The 20,429-nt window shown below is 33.7% G+C and overlaps 1 protein-coding gene across 6 annotated transcripts in view; it reads right to left on the reverse strand.

Moving 5' to 3' along the window:
* Positions 1 to 8,822: 8,822 nt before the first annotated feature.
* LOC123681187 (CUGBP Elav-like family member 1) overlaps positions 8,823 to 20,429 on the reverse strand; it is a 518,049-nt gene continuing 506,442 nt past the window's right edge. For all 6 annotated transcript variants that reach the window (XM_045619436.1, XM_045619438.1, XM_045619434.1 and 3 more), the window contains 2 exons: positions 18,134 to 18,817; positions 8,823 to 10,007 (listed from right to left, as the gene is read on the reverse strand). In XM_045619436.1, the coding sequence (XP_045475392.1) occupies positions 9,736 to 10,007; positions 18,134 to 18,817 (956 nt within the window). In that variant the 3' untranslated portion in view covers positions 8,823 to 9,735. The remainder of the gene's footprint in view (positions 10,008 to 18,133; positions 18,818 to 20,429) is intronic.

Below are 20,429 nucleotides of genomic sequence, written 5' to 3' on the forward strand. Positions count from 1 at the left end.
CATATCAAAGAAAAAAAAAGAAGCACCTGAAACCTGAACTCAATTCATATATTTTTATTTATTCATTAGAATTCAGTTGGGCACGTTGCCAGGTTTATTGTTTATTACATTCTACTTATCCTAAATCATCTATTGGCTTAAAATTTGAATCCATGAAAAATAGAAACGCTTGAGCAGGCGCTGGACCTCGATTATCCAATATTAATTTTTAGCATTCTGCAGAGTTATCTATGCGCCCCTGCCTAGGGTTGCAGTTTGGCTAGCGAAGCGACGGCCCTGAACATATTGATTGCAACTTAATTTTTTTCAAATGGAACACCCTTTATATTTTTCCATATTTGACTAGCTCTCATTCCCCCGATTTCGAATATATAACATATGTTTGGCCTATCTCTCTTATTCAAAATACCACAGAGTTTCAAATTTTAAGAACCACCTGGCAAGTTCAGTAATCTGTTTTCAATTGGTAGGCGGCGATAATTCAAAATGCCTTTTTTGAGTTATCTCGTTGGCTACGATATATGACATAATTTGTCATTGAATGAAACTATTCATCAAATATGCACTACACAGTATTTATTCCAATTGACGTAATCGTTTTCAAAAAAATTATTTGATTCCGTACAATTTTTGTATGATATATTTATGTATTTGTTTTTGTAACATAGTTCGATGGGGGCTCAATTTATAATGAAAAACGTATGTCATATCGTTGCCAAGGAGATAACTAAAAAAAGGGCATTTTGTGTTATTGCAGCCTGAAAACTGATTTCTGAGCATGCAGTTGGTTCTTAAAATTTGAAACTCTGTGGTACTCAGAATAAGAGAGATAGACCAGACATATGTTATATATCCCAAGTCAGGGGAAAAAGAGCTAGTCAAATATAGAAAAATATACAGAGTGTTTGAAAAAATGAAGTTGCCATCAATATGTTGCCCACTCTGTATATATTTCATTTTGTGAAATCATTTTAAAAAACAATAGTCGATTTCGTGAAACTTTTGTAGAAAACATTTTTTTTGTACCTCTTTTAGTAACAAAGTTGAGGGGGGGGGGTCAAATTATGGTGAAAAAACCCAGTACATTTTACAAACAAGTGAAATGGGCACCCATGGGATATCCACTTTTTTCAGCCATCACTGATGTGTACATGGAATCCGTTTCAAATCAACTCAGAGTTCAATAGACTCTTTATGTAGTTATTTCAATTCGAACAAAATTTTAATACAAAGTTTTGAACACATTTTAAAATCCATTAAAGATTACATGGGGTGTCAAATCTTTCATGTCAACTATCACTATTATAATGCCTACATATAAAACGGCAATATGCGATCAAATTTAGAAATAAAACATATAAAAACATTACATTTACAAACAATGAACATTGAGGTATGAGATCAAGGGCTCTAAAAAGTATCCTCCATATATTCCTCTATTCTGTAGTAGGCCTTCTTCATGAGAATAGATTTCAGTTCCTTTCTAGTTTTCTGCAATTTGGAAATTTCATTGGCAAGTTTGCATGAATGAATAAACTATGAGGATTGTGACAACTTTCGATCGAGGAATTTCAAAAACCCAGCTGAAAATTCTCATTTGGATCGAAACAATTTGAGAATTCATGCAAAAAAAAAGTAAAAACATGATCATTTAATTTCAATCTTAACCATACAAAACATTATTTCAATTAAGGGGCTGCTGGAAATGACCACCTCTCTACTCTAAACATTCTATACATCTTCTTGTGACGCCATTAAAGACATTATCCAATGTATGGGGTGAATTATTAATTTTTTTCGACCTTTTCGACAATTCGGTCTGTCAGTTGAACTAAATAAAAACAATACGGAAACCGTATTGTTATAAAATTTTGGAATTATCAAAATGATCAATTTGAAAAATAGAGAATATATGGTGATATTATGTTCGTGTATTCGTTAAGCGTAAGGAAAATAGACGAGGCTCAGTTCATCAAAGATGGTATGTTTAATACTTAGATTTCTGACGGTCACTTGGCAAGTTCGGTTCATACTCTCACAAAATATTTAAGTCAGCATGCTACAGGCGTTATTGCAGGAATATATTTTCAACATGATGGGCTGCACCTTTTCGGTTTAGAAGGGAGAATTTACCTTGATAATACTTATCCAAATAGATAGACCTGTATTATGGTCTTCTCGATCTCCAGATCACAACCAACTTGATTATTTTTTATGGGGTGTATTGAAGGATATGGCTAATGCTGAACAAACAGTCAAGAGACTGGTTGCATAAAATAATTAATCGTTGAGATATACTAAGAAAAAGTAAATGGTTTTCAATTCGAACAACTCTGCAAATAACTTCTTTCGAATTACAATATAAAGAATTCATTCCTTTTTTTTCGTACAACAACAAATGAAAAACATCAAATTTCATTTGTTGTTGTTTTATCATTACGTTTCATGTTCAACCACGAGATATCTCAATCCTATTTATGTGAATAAATCAAATTTTTCGAACTTTGTTCAATTTCAAAAATTCATAAATAAAGAATGTTCAATGAAATGAATGTTTATGATTTTTCAGGAAGAATTTTACGTTTCATGTTCAACCACGATATATCTCAATCCTATTTATGTGAATAAATCAAATTTTTCGAACTTTGTTCAATTTCACAAATTCATAAAGAAAGAATGTTAGATGTGACAACTTTGAGTGATACAGCGTATTGAAGCTGAATTTATGTACTTATTGAAAAATTGAACAATGATTCCAAATTCAAAATACAAATATAATACATGATATTTTTAACCCAACACTTCAAATGAGAAATAATGAGTGGAACAAAGAATAATTAATATCTCTCTGACTCGACCTCGGCATGTGTCAATTACATCCCAAGTTTCAATGAATTCCGCCGATAAGTTTGGTTGTGATGATGGTTTCCTTTTTTCCATGAATATGCAAAATTACCCTGTATCTTTCTTAGGAAAGGCAGAAATTAATTTTTTCAGTCCATCCGTACTTACCTAGTCCTACTCTCCCTCTGGTAAGAGTATGTACAATTACAATTACAACATGATGGAGCTTCAAGGAGCTCCATCATGTTGCAGTATCCAAAAGCAGAGCGTGAATATTTGACTCAGATAGATTGGCAGAGGTAGAAATGTGGCTTGGCCTCCTCGATCCCTTGATGTGACATCCTTAGATTATTTATTATGGGTAGGTCTATGTTGTACAGACTAATAGTAGAGGGAGCAACTGTCACAAAGAATTACACAAGGCAACAAAAAAAATTTTTTTTTTTGTTGCCTGGGATTTTAGATCTGGTTTAAGCTATATTTGGGACGCTAGATCTCTACATGTAATGCGTTTTACTCTATCATCTCTACAGACATCAACTTATCTGATGGTTTTACATAACAACTGTCAAGAAAGTAATTTGACAATTCTGGCTCCAGACTACTACGTAAATCATTTATCTTGTTGATATAACAATGTATTTCCACAACCATTCCATTTGAAGAGTTCTGTGAGTGCATTCTACAAATATTTAGGCATCCTTTTTATTTTTTGTTTATGTTTGTTGACAGTTGTTATGTTAAAACCATCACTTGAGTTTTTTAAATTATGTAGAACAATTTCTACAGACATTGCCAGTTTTACGCTATGCAGAGTGTTGATTATGTAGGATTATTAGGAGGTTACTTATCGAACAGGATTAAAGTTTTCACTAAAATTAAGTGATGGTTTCACATAATAACTGAACGAAGTAACAAGTTTGATGATTCTGGTATAGTCTATCCAAAGTCACTTGAACTAGTCCAAAAAAACGCTTGGCCATAGATGTCCCTTTGGAGTGGATACCGCGATCCGCTAAATACCGGGGTTTATTTGAAATTATTGTTAGGCAATAAATTCATTGGCCCCAAAGGAATTTTTGGAAACTTGGACAAGCCTTGTATAATAGGAATATTCAGCTTCTTTCAAGTGACTTTGGATATACTATACCAGTCTGTTTAAACAAAAAAAAAAAAAGATCAAATTTGCCTAGCTAGACTCGATATTTTTGTGGAATTCGTAATCTTTTTCTTCATCACTTTATGAGGAGAACCAATATGGCGTCCATAAAAAAAATGACTTTCGCGTCTCTGAAACAATGGAAAGCAGAAAAATTTGACGACACCATTAGAATCTTTATATTGAATAATGACTACAAACCGAATTTCCTGAAGTTATCTCCAGAAACAAATGAGTTACCCATACAGAAAAAAAATATCTCGATTTTTAGTTTTTTCGAGATAACTCGGGAACCATTGGGGATATTTTAGATCTGTTCACACCAATACACTCATACCTAAATAACGCAACTTTTTTGTTTTTTCAAGTCACCCTGTATTGCTAACGGTTTTCGTTATGCCTGTAGTGTCCCTCTAAATATTTCTAACCCTGTATGTTAGTTGATAACAAATATACACTGGACACGAAATGAATTTAATCTCGAAATAAAACAAATATCCATATATAAGATCGAAAAACACAATATCTTCAAAACGGATGGCATTTTTGAAAAACCAATAACGGGATACTTTTCGACAGATTTGTTTTAAAAAATTTAGGGTGTCCCATTCGAAACTACTCTTCTCTCCTCTATGTCTCTAGAACGGTAAGTTTTTTCTATCAATTTCATATACACCATAAAATTAACGTTTCATAATTTAAGGAATATCTCGAACAGAAACCAACTATACGTTTCTGAAAAATAATTGTCAATATATTTTTCAGAAACTTCCTGTAACTCGAGAACGAATCTAGATATCTTTGATCTGCTTTCTGATATCTTTTCATGTATTTCGATAAACGAGGTCGAGGGATTTTTTTTCTTTAAGTCTTATAGTTATCAATATGTTTTCGGTGAGTATTGAATGTGAGACACCTATACATATTGGCAGATGTCTTCTCGTAATTCCAGAAACATATCGAAGTGGAATCAGCACCAAGGTTCCATAAGGCCTTCAACGATCTGAAAAATCATTTAGTTTCTTATTTAAAAAATGAAACAACAACGTCTATTCAGCAGAAGATATATATGCACCATTGGTGCTGTAGCTGACAATAAGACACAAATTAACTCAAATCAACACAAAGGAGCATTAACCATGATGTTAGCCACTTACTATGCACGAAGCATGGTGAAGACGTTCACGTTAGTGATCACATACGATTAAAGCAGGATATCACGATCTGTACGATCCATATTGATAGTGGGGTTGAAGTAGGCCTTCACAAGAACTATCCGTTTTTTATTACAATCAGTTGGTCGAAGAAACTACAAGTAATGAGCATCATGAATTGCTTATGTCGATAATATTTGGAAAATAAAAGAATATATATGTTTTGCCCTTTTTTATTGCACGAATTACTTCATTATATTCTCAAATGTATTAGTTTGTTGATTGCATTTCGGTCATTTTCGATACATCTCAATAATTTTATATGCAGCAACCATGATTTTCTGATCAGATTAGTTATCTGTAGTTTGATAATAGTGCATGAGAATAGAAATAAAAAAAATCATGAGAAAATATACGTAAAATTTTTGAAAACTAATTGAAGAATGTGTTTAATGAATTGTTATTCAACGTTAGGCTGTAGAAAATTTTCGTTTGATGCATTGATTCCAAGAATAACACCTCGAAAATGTTTGAAGTTTCCTTCAACTTTTGATGAATAAAAAATAAATATAAGAAATAAAAACCTGTCACCGGTGAACACACAAAATTCAGTAAAAAAGTCAGTCATTATTATGCTCGATATCTTCTTTCATCGATACTGAACATAAATATGTTCAGTATTTCGAAATCCAAACAAATTAAACTATTGAATTATGGAGCATATTGTGATGGCTAGTAAGTGAAATACTCAATAAATTGCTTTGAAATAAATATATTCCAATGTGAGACACAATTTTACGTACTGAACATTTGTATCTTGAACATGTTGTTATTTCGTATTCGTATCGAGTGATGCGTATACCTCGTTTGGATAATGAATCATTTTATTTTATTTCATGGAATAGGTTGTTCGTAATTTTTTCAGAATAGTATATTCTAAAACAAATTGCAGAATGGGCTGCTATTCCAACACGAATGCGAAAATCGAAAACGAGCGAGTTTTCGAACGCATGAGTGTTGGAATTGCCTTCTGAAATGAGTATTAGACGATACTTTCTCTATTTCAATCAAGATTTGTGAAATATTGTCGAAATTTAATGAAAAATTCCGATTATACATCCTTGTGACATTTGTATTGTATCTTGGCAGTTGGTGTGACTGTTACGAACATTGACAGATTACGGAATTTGAATCGTACAGGGTGGGCAAATAAGCGAGGTAAGCGGCTATATCTCAGGATCCACTCATCGTAGAGACATGCGGTAAAAAATTTTGACACTAAAGTGTACAAGAGAACACACTGGAAATTGTTTTGAAATTCATACCTCTACCGCTAGGGGGCGTAATAACTACCGTCGAGTAGAAAAATGAATTTTACTCGAAAATGTTTCATATGAAGTTGAAGAAAAAATATCATCACTGTAATCATTGGAAAATTCTCCATCTTTTTGAATTGTCACTTTCGATTTTACGACATCAAATAAGGGTAGGTGAAAAGGAGAAATCTCACTGATTGAAACGCCTGTAACTTCAGTTTGGCTCAACATTTTTGAGCAAATTAGATCTCGTCTGAAAGATAATATCTTGTTGATTGAGGACAAAATATATTTATGATAAATTTGTTTTTGTTGCTTCCGATAGGGGGCGCTAAGTCAGAAGTTCATTGTTTTGTTCATTTTACTGCGAAATTTCAAATGTAATGATAAGATTTTCTTAACAGAAACAGAAATTCTATCAATTTTGCATGAAAACACCTGAAGGTCGTAAAGCGATAATTTCATGCGTTCTGAAGTTATGGCTGAAAGAAGATATTCTTCAACTGATGCACTGCGAAAAATCAAATTGTGTTCTAAGTTCTGACAGAAACAGAAATCCCATCAAATTTGTATGAAAAAACCAAAAGGTCGCAAAGCGATAGCTTCAGGCGTTCTGGAGTTATGGACGAAAAAAGATATTCTTCAACTGATGCACTGAAAAACTATATTGTGTCTTCTTTCGGTCATAATTCCAGAACGCCTGAAGCTATCGCTTTGCGATGTTTTGGTTTTTTCATACAAATTTGATGGGATTTCTGTTTCTGTTAGAATTTAAAGATACAATTTGGTTTTTCGCAGTGCATCAGTTGAAGAATATCTTCTTTCGGCCATAACTTCAGAACGCATGAAATTATCGCTTTGCAACCTTCAGGTTTTTTCATGCAAATTTGATGGAACTTCTGTTTCTGTTAAGAAAATCCTATCATTACATTTGAAATATCGGAGTAAAATGAACAAAACAATGAACTTGTGACTTAGCGCCTCCTATTGAAAGCAGCAAAAACAAATTTATCATGAGTATATTTTATCCTCAATCAACAAGATATTATCTTTCAGACGAGATCTAATTTGCCCAAAAATGTTGCCAAACTGAAGTTACAGGCGTTTCAATCAGTGAGATTTCTCCTTTTCACCTACCCTTATTTGATGTCGTAAAATCGAAAGTGACAATTCAAAAAGATAGAGAATTTTCCAAGGATTACAGTGATAATATTTTTTCTTCAAAATTCATTTTTCTACTCGACGGTAGTTATTACGCCCCCTAGCGGTAGAGGTATGAATTTCAAAACAATTTCCAGTGTGTTCTCTTGTACACTTTAGTGTTGAATTTTTTTACCGCAAGTCTCTACTATGAGTGGATCCTGAGATATAGCCGCTTACCTCGCTTATTTGCCCACCCTGTACATTTCGAATTTCAAAATAATTTATAATTGCGCATCAAATTCGTGAATTATATCTGACGAAATCGATTTAATACCAACTGAATAAAGAGAAATTGAGAACTGAAAACAATCCTGTAATGAGTTCATTAAATCAATGTTTTTAGAACTGTGATGACGTCATTACGATATGGAAATAGAGAAAATTTATTTATTTCATTTATTGAGTTTGAAATAAATTCATTTGAATAAATGTTATCATTACAAAATGGAGTGAAATGGGCGGAAATAGTTATCTTTCAATAGAAAATTTGGACCAGCATTGACCGAGGAATATGTACCCAAAGATTTAACTACAGTAATTAATCAAAATCAATCAAGACACTGCCAACTCTTAAAGTTTAAAGATATGCAGTATGAGTTATGACTGAAAGTCTGTTGTTTTTTTTGTGATGCTCGAATCTTTTAATGACCATTGGGCTGTTATCACTGTTTGAATAATTTATATGAATTCTTTCGACTGTAACTGATTGTAATATCGTCTTTATATTTATTTACCAGAATTGGAATAAAATACGACTTCAAAAATAAACTGAAAGAATACAAATATAAAAACATGTCTTTCACAGGTTCTGTTGAGATGATATGGTATTTTTGACGCCAAGATTGCTCTAAATGTGCGAGATTGTTTTAGTTGGGAGAATTTAAATTAATTTTAGATGATCCGTCATTATAATACTCATTTTACTGTGATATTCGAAATGACTCAAAATCGCAATAGGTACTACAACACAAAACCTATTTCATTTGCTTTTTTTTTCTAAGTCATCATGCCAACTCGACAGAGCCTGCAGTATTTTGGAAGATAGAGTGAATATATATTTGTAAGGATAGAAAGCCTGTTGAGGAGGAATAAAATGGCGTAAAATGTGGGGAACATTGTGCTTGATGAACAATTACGTTAACACAGTTTGGTCTAACTTTGGTTTAATCAACAATAGAAAATAAAAGGTACAATTCAATACATGCTCATATAAATAAAAGATACTTTTTCAATAATGAAGACTCCAACTAAACGAAGAAAAGAAAAGGGAAAATCACCACATGTATAATAGCCTAACACGAACTAAACAACAGAGGATGTTTACGCGCTTGCAAGCACGGACACAAATCTCTTATACAAAACCATTACCAATTTCGGAACCAAAACATGACATAATCAAACATAACACTTCAATCAAACATCCTCTTCATTCTTATAATTTTATGTGAAATCATAAATTGATTAAAAGGTGGTCAGGTGACCACAGTCAACTATTAAAAATATCTCACAGTTCGTTTTTAGCAGCTACTTTTTCGATATCCTGAGTTCGGGATCAAACACTGGCACTTTAGTGGAGGCAAGGAGACTTATAGTGAAGTGGAGGTCGTACCGCGGACAATCGTTAAAACTTGACAACATCGATATTTTTATTGAATAACACAAAATAAAAAACATTCCCGAAACGACATTTTTCCTACCATACAAAACAAATCACTAACTTCCATTTTATGCAAGACACAATATTTGAATTATCGAACACCATTTCGACGAAAAAAAAATCAATAAGATATACCTATTCCTTGAAATTGAAAGAATATACCTATCAAAAAACTCTTTATATATTTCTACAAAACCCTACTAATTCCATTAATCAAAACAACTTTTTCATGAAAAGTTGAATCACAAAGAGCTGAATTTATTTCAACTCATTGAAGTTTCAATGTTGCCAGGTTAAATGATTGCCAGAGGAGTCGGAGTGGAAAATTATGAAATTGTCTCCTTGTCTCTACCTCTTTGGGACTGTTTTGGTAGGTTTGAAAAACTGGCTAGAATTCTTTGGTTAGTAGGGCCTCGAAGCGTCTTTCGCCCTTTTCAATTGAACTTTAAGTCTTTTCGTGCCTATTTGAAAGCCGTTCATTGCGGCAATGGCGCTTTGGGCTGAGTTCGCATTATCAAAAGACACGAAACCAAAGCACTTGGACAGGTTAGTATGCTTATCTATAAACACTTTGGCGGATATCACAGAGCCGAATGGTAAAAAAGTTGAAGCCAAGTCCGTGTCGGTGAACTCTTGGGGAAGGTGATAGATGAAAAGATTGGCACCCTCTGGACCTGCAAACAGAACAGAATGGCTAAGTTTCAAGTTGTAAGAATTAAATTTTTAGCATTTGAGAAAAATATAAATTCGATTTTTTTCAATTCTTAATCAATTTTCATTGATAAATGACAATGTAAAGATAGATAGTACTGTAATTTTTCCTGCTGAAGACTGTTATTGAAATAATTATTTATTCGATGAGCTGTCCACAATAAACTTTCCAAATTTCGTCATAAAACTAATGTGAATAATGTGACTGTTATTAGTTTCATGACATCAACCTAGTTATACAGAATTTTTGCAATAGCGATCAGCATCAAATAACAAAAAAAAATTTCCTTTAGATTCTTTGAAAACATGTGACGTAGATAAATGTTCATCAATATTATATATTATTTAATGAAAATTAATTGTGTATTAGAATTAATTAATCAAATTCAATTTCGATTTATGTACACATGAGTATTAAATATAAATAATAAAAGAGTGCTTGTGTTATGCTCTCGTTGATGAAAGGATTCAAGCATAAAAATAAAATCGGAACAGCTTAATGAAAGAAAGCAAAACAAGCATGACAACCGCCGGTCAATCGGATCCCCATTCACTTACAGCATAACTAATCAAAGATTTCTCCGTATTGTAACATAAGCTAAGTTAACTGTGTTCTTAACCTTTTCTTGTTTTTAATGAAACAATATAATTTATATATAAATAAAATTGAAGTTGAATTTGAATTTTATAAATTTTTAACACATATTTCTAATGTCATTAATGATGAAGAATTTCTCTTGACCCTTGTAAAAACAAAGAAGAACCTTCATCCCAAGAAGTTCATGCAATATATATTCCATCCTGGAGCCAGGAGCATATATCGAATTGACCACCTATCGAATGGAAGGCCTCGAGCTCCTTATTACTTACTTAGCTTAAGTATAAACTGTACCTACTTCACAAGTGGGTTCGTGAATAAAAAGGTGAAGTCGTCAAAAAAGAAATCTGTAAAACCACTAAAAGGGCATCTTCAACATAAGGAGAAGAGATATTCATTTAGCCATCACCGTTTAAATTATTTTCGTATAATCGACCACAATACAATTCCCCGCCTTAATCTCCTCTACTGTGATACATCTGAAGTGAGGCTTCAAAGTAAAGTTGAATATAAGCTCTTAATAACTTCAATAAATAAATATGATAATAATAATAAAAGTCATCTTTGAAATTAATTTTAGACCAGTATTATGTTTGATACATTTTTTGTGAACTGTCTATTTGACTGTTCTCATTCGAAAGGATAAGGATGCTGAATCCAAACACGTAAGTAATAGAAAAATTTATATTGGAAATAAAAGAGTTAATGAAAGACTTGAATAAGTTGGACGAGATATCAACGATTTCATTGTATAGTAACACCGCGTGTTTCAATCACGAGAATTTGAATGCTTTTTAGTTCATAAAAAAGGGATTTTCATGCAGACATTGTAATGAAATATGAAAAATAAGGAGGAGAATTCAAAAAGACTATTTGATATGAACATATCTCCATTACAAATTTGTGAAGTAATAGTTCGAATTTACCATATTTTGAAAATCCTTAAACTCTTTTTTCCTCAATTTTTTTCGATCGTAGGTTCATGTATTCTTTTAACTAACGTAAAATGCTCATTGGAATAAAGGAGAACCCGTAAATATATATAAGATATAAAAGAGTTTGAGAGAAATGTTTTACTATTACATGACAAACAGGCTGATTCATAACATCTGCTCGTTTATCTGCCCATTTGCACTTCAAACCTATATATATTATTGAATTGATTTAGTCGTTACTAATTGTTTTTACTACCAAAAAACGATTTTCCAGCCGTTACTACTGATTAGTAGTACCATCTGGAAAATTATCAATAACATATTTTTGGTAATAAAATCAACTGCCGATTGGCAGTTGATCATGATTCAAACAAGTTTTATACTTCAACTAAGTTTGAAACTGTTCGGTTACACAATGTAATATCCAAATTGTTGATACCATACCTCTTTTGGAAGAGAAACATAAAAATCATAAAACTTGTTTTAATCTATCTATAATACAATACCTAATATTTAAGTTATTCTATTCAGTTAATGAACTCGCTGAAGGCTGGCTCATCTTTGGCGGAAAGCATGAATAAGATTTGTTCAGTTTCCCCAACAAGCACGAAGTGCATGTTAAAGAGGCCCGAGCCTTATTCAATGGCTAGTCGATGGACTTTCGAATAAAACAGTTTCTAGATGTTCAATAAAATTTCAATGAAATCTGTGAAATAGTTTTTAGATATCAACATTTTACTAATTGTTACTTTTGTGTCATTATTCAACGATTGAGAACTGTGCTTTAATTCGACCAGATTAAAATTATTAAATTATCGAGAAAAAAAGTTATGCCTCCAAAAACCTCGGACCAATTTTTCTCTCATCCTCATTAAATTCCACTTAATATTCGAATGAATTCAGAAAATTATTTCATTCTCAATATTATTGAAAATTCTATTACGATAGAACCGACGAATATTATTAAAGATAATAAAGCAAAGAAAACAAATTATGCCGAGCTGTTTTCCAACCGCGAATGGAAATTTCGGGTTTCATTTAAATCTAGTTTGACCTATTTATTTTTCAGATAGTAAAATATTATGGATCTAAAATTGAGAGAGTGGAAGAACTTGATGTATCTAAATATCGGTAACTGTTGATTTTTATATCAATTCTGCTGATCTGCGCAAAATCTTTGTTATAAACAGGGTGGGCCTTTGAAAACGAAACAGACGAGATAACAGACGAATTGAATCTTTTCGAAAAATACTCAGACACGGCGTTTTTTTTATTTGAGGGCGACAACTTCTAAGATCAAATTCAAAACCATATTGCTTCAACTCTTAGTGTTAGAACAACAACCCCTAAATTTGGAATAAGAAAAATAGGATCAGTGATACCTCATTTGAAAGGTCATTCTATCTAGTTCAACATATTAATTTTTTTCCATTCTATTAATTCTACTTCGAGATATTCAAATTCAACTTTGTCGATAAGCATGTTATGTGAATTAAGAAAATTTTTACTAATTTATTATGTGGTTTCGATGACTATCGTCAACTGCCATACAAAAGACAATGAAATAATTACTCTCCATTATCTTCATCAATAATTGAGGTAAAAATGGTTTATTCCTTGGTAGAAAGGCTTCAATTGATCTCTTTATTTTTCAGAAATGACGAAAACACGTCAGTAATAAAGTTTATATACAGGGTGATTCACCGGGATGGCCCCGGTTCGTTTTCCAGGATGGTTTCCGGTAGGTACTTGTAGTATGGCACTTTTTCAGAAAGAATTAGTTTTAATTTAGTTGCCAATTCTTGGTGTAGGATCTTTATAACATACATATATACAGGGTGACTCACCGGGAATGTCTATTAGACGTTTATAGAAAACTAATCATAATTTTGAGCTAAAAATTTGAATATTGGAGTCTGAGAGAATGATCTTTCTCCCTAATATATTTTCAAATCTCTACAACTTCCGGTTGCACCGGAAACATAATACTACTTCCTTATTTCAAATGGCACAATCAGTATATTATTGAATCATTAGATAGCTTTTCTGATGAGAATTTCGACAATATGCCATACCTTGGGTAAAAAGTCAACGGTTCATGGTAGATGGGATTCTTTGAAAAAAAAAAATGGTGGCGATGAGGACTCACTTTTTTTTAATATTTCGGCAGAAAATGCGTTTTTCGAAAAAACTTTTTCCTACAATTGCTATGAAAAGTAGCGTATTCTTCATAGATTACTCAATTTCAAAACTATGTATTGCTCATACAGTGGGATATATTATTTCTCACGGCACTTTGCCCACACCTCGCTTGGTAGACCAATGAAATTGGGCTTTTGAGTCGTTTCTATGGAAACGCAATGAATTATCACATACTGTCAACGAAGGCCATTTTGATTTGAACCAAGTCCATTACTTGAATTATTGAAATTTGTGCAGTTGTAGGAAAAGTATAGTGTGCAACATGTCAAGAAAGTCCTTTTCTCTAATTCTGTGGTTATTCCGTTCATTCTTCCACATCTTGTAGAACAAAATCGTGCGAGAATATATCAGAAACGCACTGTTTTTATGGTTATATTTTATTATTCTATGTTGGCACTCCGAACTTTCCGCAACGGCTTTATCTGTCAATTCATCAATCTGCCTTAAAGAAATCAGTTCTGCCAACCAACATTTTTCAATGCAAAAATCACTAAATTATATTCATGGAAATATTTCATTAATTTCAATGAAAATGCAATGAATTAGAGAAAATAATGTATAATACTCGTACAGAAGGCTCATTCTACCACTCGTTCATTCCAAAACTCGTCACTTCGTGGCTCGTTTTTGAATTTTGAACTCGTGGAAGAATATCAATCCCTTCTGCACTTGTATTATAAATAACTATTCTCGCTCGTGTGTTTGCGGCACTCGCCTTTCGGGCTCGTGCCAAAAACTTCCACACTCGCGAGAAAAGTTGGACTTTCCTCACTTTTTGCACAATATACTATTCCTCAATCCTCGTCATGAGTACTATCTGGTCGTTGCCTCGGCAACGACGGTCCATACTTCTTGAAGTTTTTCGTGACCGAGATGGAAATAATCGCTACTGAGACTGACACTTTTGTTCAACTTGTTTCTTTTTATTGTGTTTCGTTTATTCGTTGGTTAATTTGGATCTTCATTTTCCATAAAATCATGCGATCCTATAAAATGGTGTTTCTTCCGTACTAAGAAAGATAATAAAGTGAATCAAAAATAAAATTGACGAAAAAGATAAGGCTGAAGTAGTAATTAGCACATACTGTCAACGAAGGCCATTTTGATTTGAATCAAATCCATTACCTGAATTATTGAAAGTGCAGTTGTAGGAGAAGTATAGTATGGAGAAAGTCCTTTTCTCGTGTGTTTGCGACACTTCCCTTTCAGGCTCGTGCCACAAACTTCCACACTCGCGAGAAAAGTTGGACTTTCCCCACTTGTTGCACTTCTTCGATTCTGCAAATACGTAGTTTGTGGTTTGGACCAAAATTGTACAGGGTGTTTATAAGAAGATCATAAACTTGGACAACTCAAATTCATCAAATCTCAAGATTTTCGAATTAGAACATATATTTTTTATTATTTCAATCGATTCTACGAACAAAAATAGTGGGGGTTACTTCAGCACTCCCTATACCAAAAATGAATACTTTAAGAGTTATCGAGGAAGAACTTCAAAAAGGAAAAAAAAGAAACTAAAATTCGATGTTTCCATAACTAAATTTCACATTTCACGAATTGTAATGAATTATTCGTAATTGAAATTGTATTGGTTTATGAATCCCTCAACATTCCCAACGACGCAATTTATCTTTAAATAATTTTATCTACTTTGTTCAAATTCGGGAATGTGTTTTGTAGTTCAATAATACTTTTTTGATGAGTAATTATGTCTTTCAAACTCCTCACTTTTTCATTTGCTACTTCCAGTTTAACCCTAAGGATTTCCATTTCACTTTTCTGTTTAATATGATATATGTTTTGTTCTAGAATCTAGATGCATCAAAGAATCCAAGCTCATTCACAGTGTTTATATGTCTTCTCACATTTTCCTAAACACTTACACCGTCTGGTAAACGTTTGCAAAAAATTATTTCGATTAGTTAATTTTTATTTATTTCATTCAATTCACTGAGAAATTCACGATTGTAGCCATGTGGCCAGATCTATGATATATTTAGAGCTTGCACAAAAATTATACCGCTTAATTTTTTCTCAGGAGTCATCTGAAAAGCAAAATCTACTCACGCAGCTAGTATCATTGGAGCAGTTGAGGCGAAAAATTATGGAAGAATGTAGAAAAATAAGGCCAATAATGTTACAAAACGTGAGGACTAGATTGAAGCCGAATCTCTGTGTATGGGTGAAGTAAGAGGACCGTTTGAACATTTAATTTAATATTTCATTTAATTCCCCGATAGTCTATCATTTAACAGTGTTTCAGCAATTATCTATACAAGAAGACAACTGTTTCATCGAAGGTTCTCGAAAAATTGAAAATCGAAATCATTTTCTTTTACTAAAATGAAAATATTATTATTGATGGAAGAAACTGACAGTATATTGATGTCAGGTGCTTGACAGTTATGGAACATCATAAAAACTACAGAATGAATTAATAATAAATTCTATTGATTACATAGCATGCCCGGCAGGAAAACCATTGATGTTCAAAATTTACAAAAAACCAACGGATCAAATGAGAAAAAATTCAATTTGTTGAACTCAGGATGAAAAGACCTTTCAAATGAGGTATCATTTACCATATCTTTCCTATTCGAAATTTATTGGTTGGGGTTGGCGTTGTAGCATTGAGGGCTGAAAGGATATAGATGTGAATTTGATCTGAAAAGTTGTTCCCCTCGAATCAAAAATCAATGTGTCCGAGCATTTTTTTTTGAGTGCGTTCATGCGATGATGGATAATAGATGGAGATAAGGTTGGTCTAGCAGTCTTTATGGATCTCGAAAAAGCGTTTGATACGGTTTCCCATGAAATTCTCCTCCATAAGATCCATCATTATGGTTTCCGAGGAAATGTATATCACTTAATCAAGAAGTACTTGACTAGAGTACAGTCTGTAAAAATAGGTAGTCATATTAGTGAAAAATAATCCGTCGAGTATGGTTTACCACAAGGCACCGTGTTAGGACCAGTTCTGTTCATTATTTATATGAACAGCTTACTCTTTATGAATGTGAAAGGCAAAATCATCAGTTTTGCAGATGATACTGCAATATTGTATGGAGACAGCTCCTGGTAAAACGTCAAATCTAATTCTAAGAAAGATCTTTATTATTATAAAGATCTTTCTTAGAATTAGATTTGACCATTGCATTATATTAATGCAATGGTTCAAAAAAAATAAGTTGACAATCAACATGAAAAAGACGAAACATTTACCATTCGCATGTTATGAAACAGGACTTCCAAATATTGGGAATTTAGAAGTTGACAACAGAATATCAATCCCTGAAGCTGAGTATATGAAGTATTTGAGTATAACAATTGACAGACAGCTGAAATGGGACAAGCATATAGACAGCTTAGTGGGAAAACTAAGACGTATTCTTTCAAGATTCAGATACCCCAGAGAATACCTAGATGAAAGAAAACTGCTGATATTATATACTGCCCTTTGTCAATATCATATAAAATATGGAATACTGGCCTGGGGTGGAGCATATCAATGTCACATGAGAAGAGTTGAGGTGGTGCAAAGATGGTTGTTGCGAGTTATCCACAGGAAGCCACAGTTGTTTCCGTCAGAGGATCTGTATGCCATTTCGAAAACAATGAGCCCTCATGAATTATTTGTATTTCAGATACTAACTGCAACCTATTCCAAAAAGATAAAACTCCAACTGAATACGTATAATTATGAAACTAGAAGAAGAAATACCCAATGCTGGGTTCCAAAACCAAGGAAACGAATTGGTCAGAGATGTTACACCTATCTCGCTCCACGCATTTATAACGAGATTCCAAAGGAAATGAAAAAAAAACAGAATGCTAAGAAACGAAAGGGCAGAATTAGGGCATGGGTGAATGAGAAAGACAGACAATATTTCCACTTGCTTATCAATCCTTAATAGATGATTCTGGGCAATAAATTACATATCTTCCTGGGGAATTATATTGGTACTGGAAGTCCTTGATTTGTTGGTTCTTACATACTTTTCCTCTATCTTTTATTCTTAAGTGAAAATATGTGGGAATTTTGGTTTATTTTTATGTTCGCAGGAGTTCATATTTTTTCTTTTTTAAATTTTTTCTCTACTCATTGGGTACTGTAAATCTTTGAAGAATTGTAAATAATTAATCGCGTACAGGCTCTTGCCTCTGCGATCAATGTTTATGTTCAATAAACTATTATTATTATTATTATTATCATCCCGCCTGTTATCTCGTCTGTTTTCAAAAGCCCACCTTGTATATAAGAGCTTTTTTGGAGTTTATAGTCTTAGTATCTAATATATGATCAATACAATATTGAAATGAACCTGATATGTTTTTACATGAAGATACTCACCTTCGATTTGTTTGCCAGCAGCCGCAATGGCAGCAGCATTGAGGGTGGCGTTGGCGAACAACGATCCGTACGCGGTCAGATCGGGTGCTGTAAGTCCTGGCTGCAGTCCCGCACCCGTAGCGCCTAGTGTTCTTTCTATTCCCGCACTTTTACCCAAAAGTCCCATGCAAAGTGGTGTCGTCGGTTGCGACATCGCCGCCAACGTCACCAAGTTGGCTCCTATCGGACCCAAAAGGTTCTCGGTGCCCGTCAACAGCTGTTGCTGTTGCTGCTGCAGTAAGGTCGCACCGCCCATTGAATGGATCAGCTGTAAAGTGGCCGCATCCCCCGCCAGTACAGGACTGAAAGGTTGACTGGGCGCTGTCAGTGCGGGCGCTCCGAGGGCGTTCCACACGTTGGCCTGTAGCTGCTGCTGGCGCTTCAGCTCCTTTTCCTTCTGGGTGTCGGCAAATTTGACTACAAGAGGCGCTGAGCAGCCTTCCATCGTTTGCGACTGATGCAAGGCTTTTATGGCACTAAGGGCTGACTGTTTACTGGCGAAAGTAACGAAGGCACAACCGCGTGACGTACCTACCGGGTCCCTTAGCACTGTACACTCTTCGATCACACCGTAGCTGCTAAATAACGCGCGGACGTCGTTCTCGCAGAATTTCTTGCTCAGCATTCCAACGAACAGCTTCCGTTCTGAAACAAAAAGGATGTATTTCAGACAGGCTCAGTGAATAATAACACGATGATAATCATTCGAATTTACTTGTCAACATTCTCAGGATATTCGAGTTTGCGTAATTCTGCCATGAGAGTGAAAATTGTGCAGTATTCATCCTATTCTAATTAATACGCATATATTATATTATTATTTATTATTACTTCAGCGATAAATTTATTGGCTGATTAGAATTGATGGCACTGTGTCTTCGTTTTTCGGTTTGAGTAGTGGAGTTCCGCAAGGATATATATTAGGACCACTTCTTTTCATCATTTATATTTCGTGTTTCATCTCGGTATATGTTTCGGTAACTTCTCTCTTTTATGCAGACGATAGCCAACTCAAATTGTCGTTTGACCCTTGCGAGTCATTACAGGCTGTAGTAGCCCTAAATTATGATCTGAATAATATCTATGAAATTTCGAAAAAGCATTGTCTTTGTTTGAACGCGAGTGAATCAGTATGTCAACTTTTTGGTCGTTGAAATGATATAGTACGGTTCTTGGAGATTTATAGCAAGGATGTTGTCATGGATGGCAGCAAAATCAGTTTTCTGGAGTTTACAAGAAATTTGGGTCTAACGGTCGATTCTGATTTGCGTTTCAGTGGGCATAGATCTAACTGCTTGTTGAAAGCTTATGCCTGTTTGAGGAATTTATATCAATTTAAAGGTATTCTGAGTAAATCCAGGAAAATCCTGCTGTGTGAGTCTACGGTCCTGTCATACAGGGTGTGGCGTAATTAATGGATAATCCTGTACTGGCGAATAGGGGAGGTCATGGCCGACCAGAAAATGTAAAGTTATGTTCAGTAAAAATATCATAGTTTTCGAGATATCGGACAATTTCATTTTTTTCTAAAAAGTGCACCTTTACTCACTAATTTCAATGCTGTGATCACAAATCTTGTTATTTCTTTGGGCATTGTTTTCTATTTTACTCTCAAATAGCTGTACTAAGAGATAAACTACCAAATTCCTACCATCTTGCTTAATTAAGAAAAAAAAGTAGGATAAACCTCATGTTTGTTGTTTTTTAGTACCTCAGATGTAATAATGAAACGTACTCCGAGCACCCAATAAAAGAATAACATGTATTACACCATTTTAGAACCGCAATGAAATAATCAATTTATTTATGAAATGTTCACAAAGGTCTCAATACATTTTTTTTTCACCATAAAGACTGAAGCTTGAAGAAAAAAGAAAGTGAATTTGCAAACATGAGGATAATCCTACTTTTTTTTTCTTAATTAAGCAAGATGGTAGGAATTTGGTAGTTTATCTCTTAGTACAGCTATTTGAGAGTAAAATAAAAAACCATGCCCAAAGAAATAACAAGATTTGTGATCACAGCATTGAAATTAGTGAGTAAAGGTGCACTTTTTAGAAGAAAATGAAATTGTCCGATATCTCGAAAACTATGATATTTTTACTGAACATAACTTTACATTTTCTCGTCGGCCATGACCTCCCCTAGTCGCCAGTACAGGATTATCCATTAATTACGCCACACCCTGTATATGAACTATTGTGATGCTGTCTACGGTCTCTGCTTAACTGCTTTCGATAAGAATAGGATTCAGGTA

The sequence above is a fragment of the Harmonia axyridis genome, chromosome 5, assembly GCF_914767665.1.
Source record: "Harmonia axyridis chromosome 5, icHarAxyr1.1, whole genome shotgun sequence".
Lineage (NCBI taxonomy): Eukaryota > Metazoa > Arthropoda > Insecta > Coleoptera > Coccinellidae > Harmonia > Harmonia axyridis.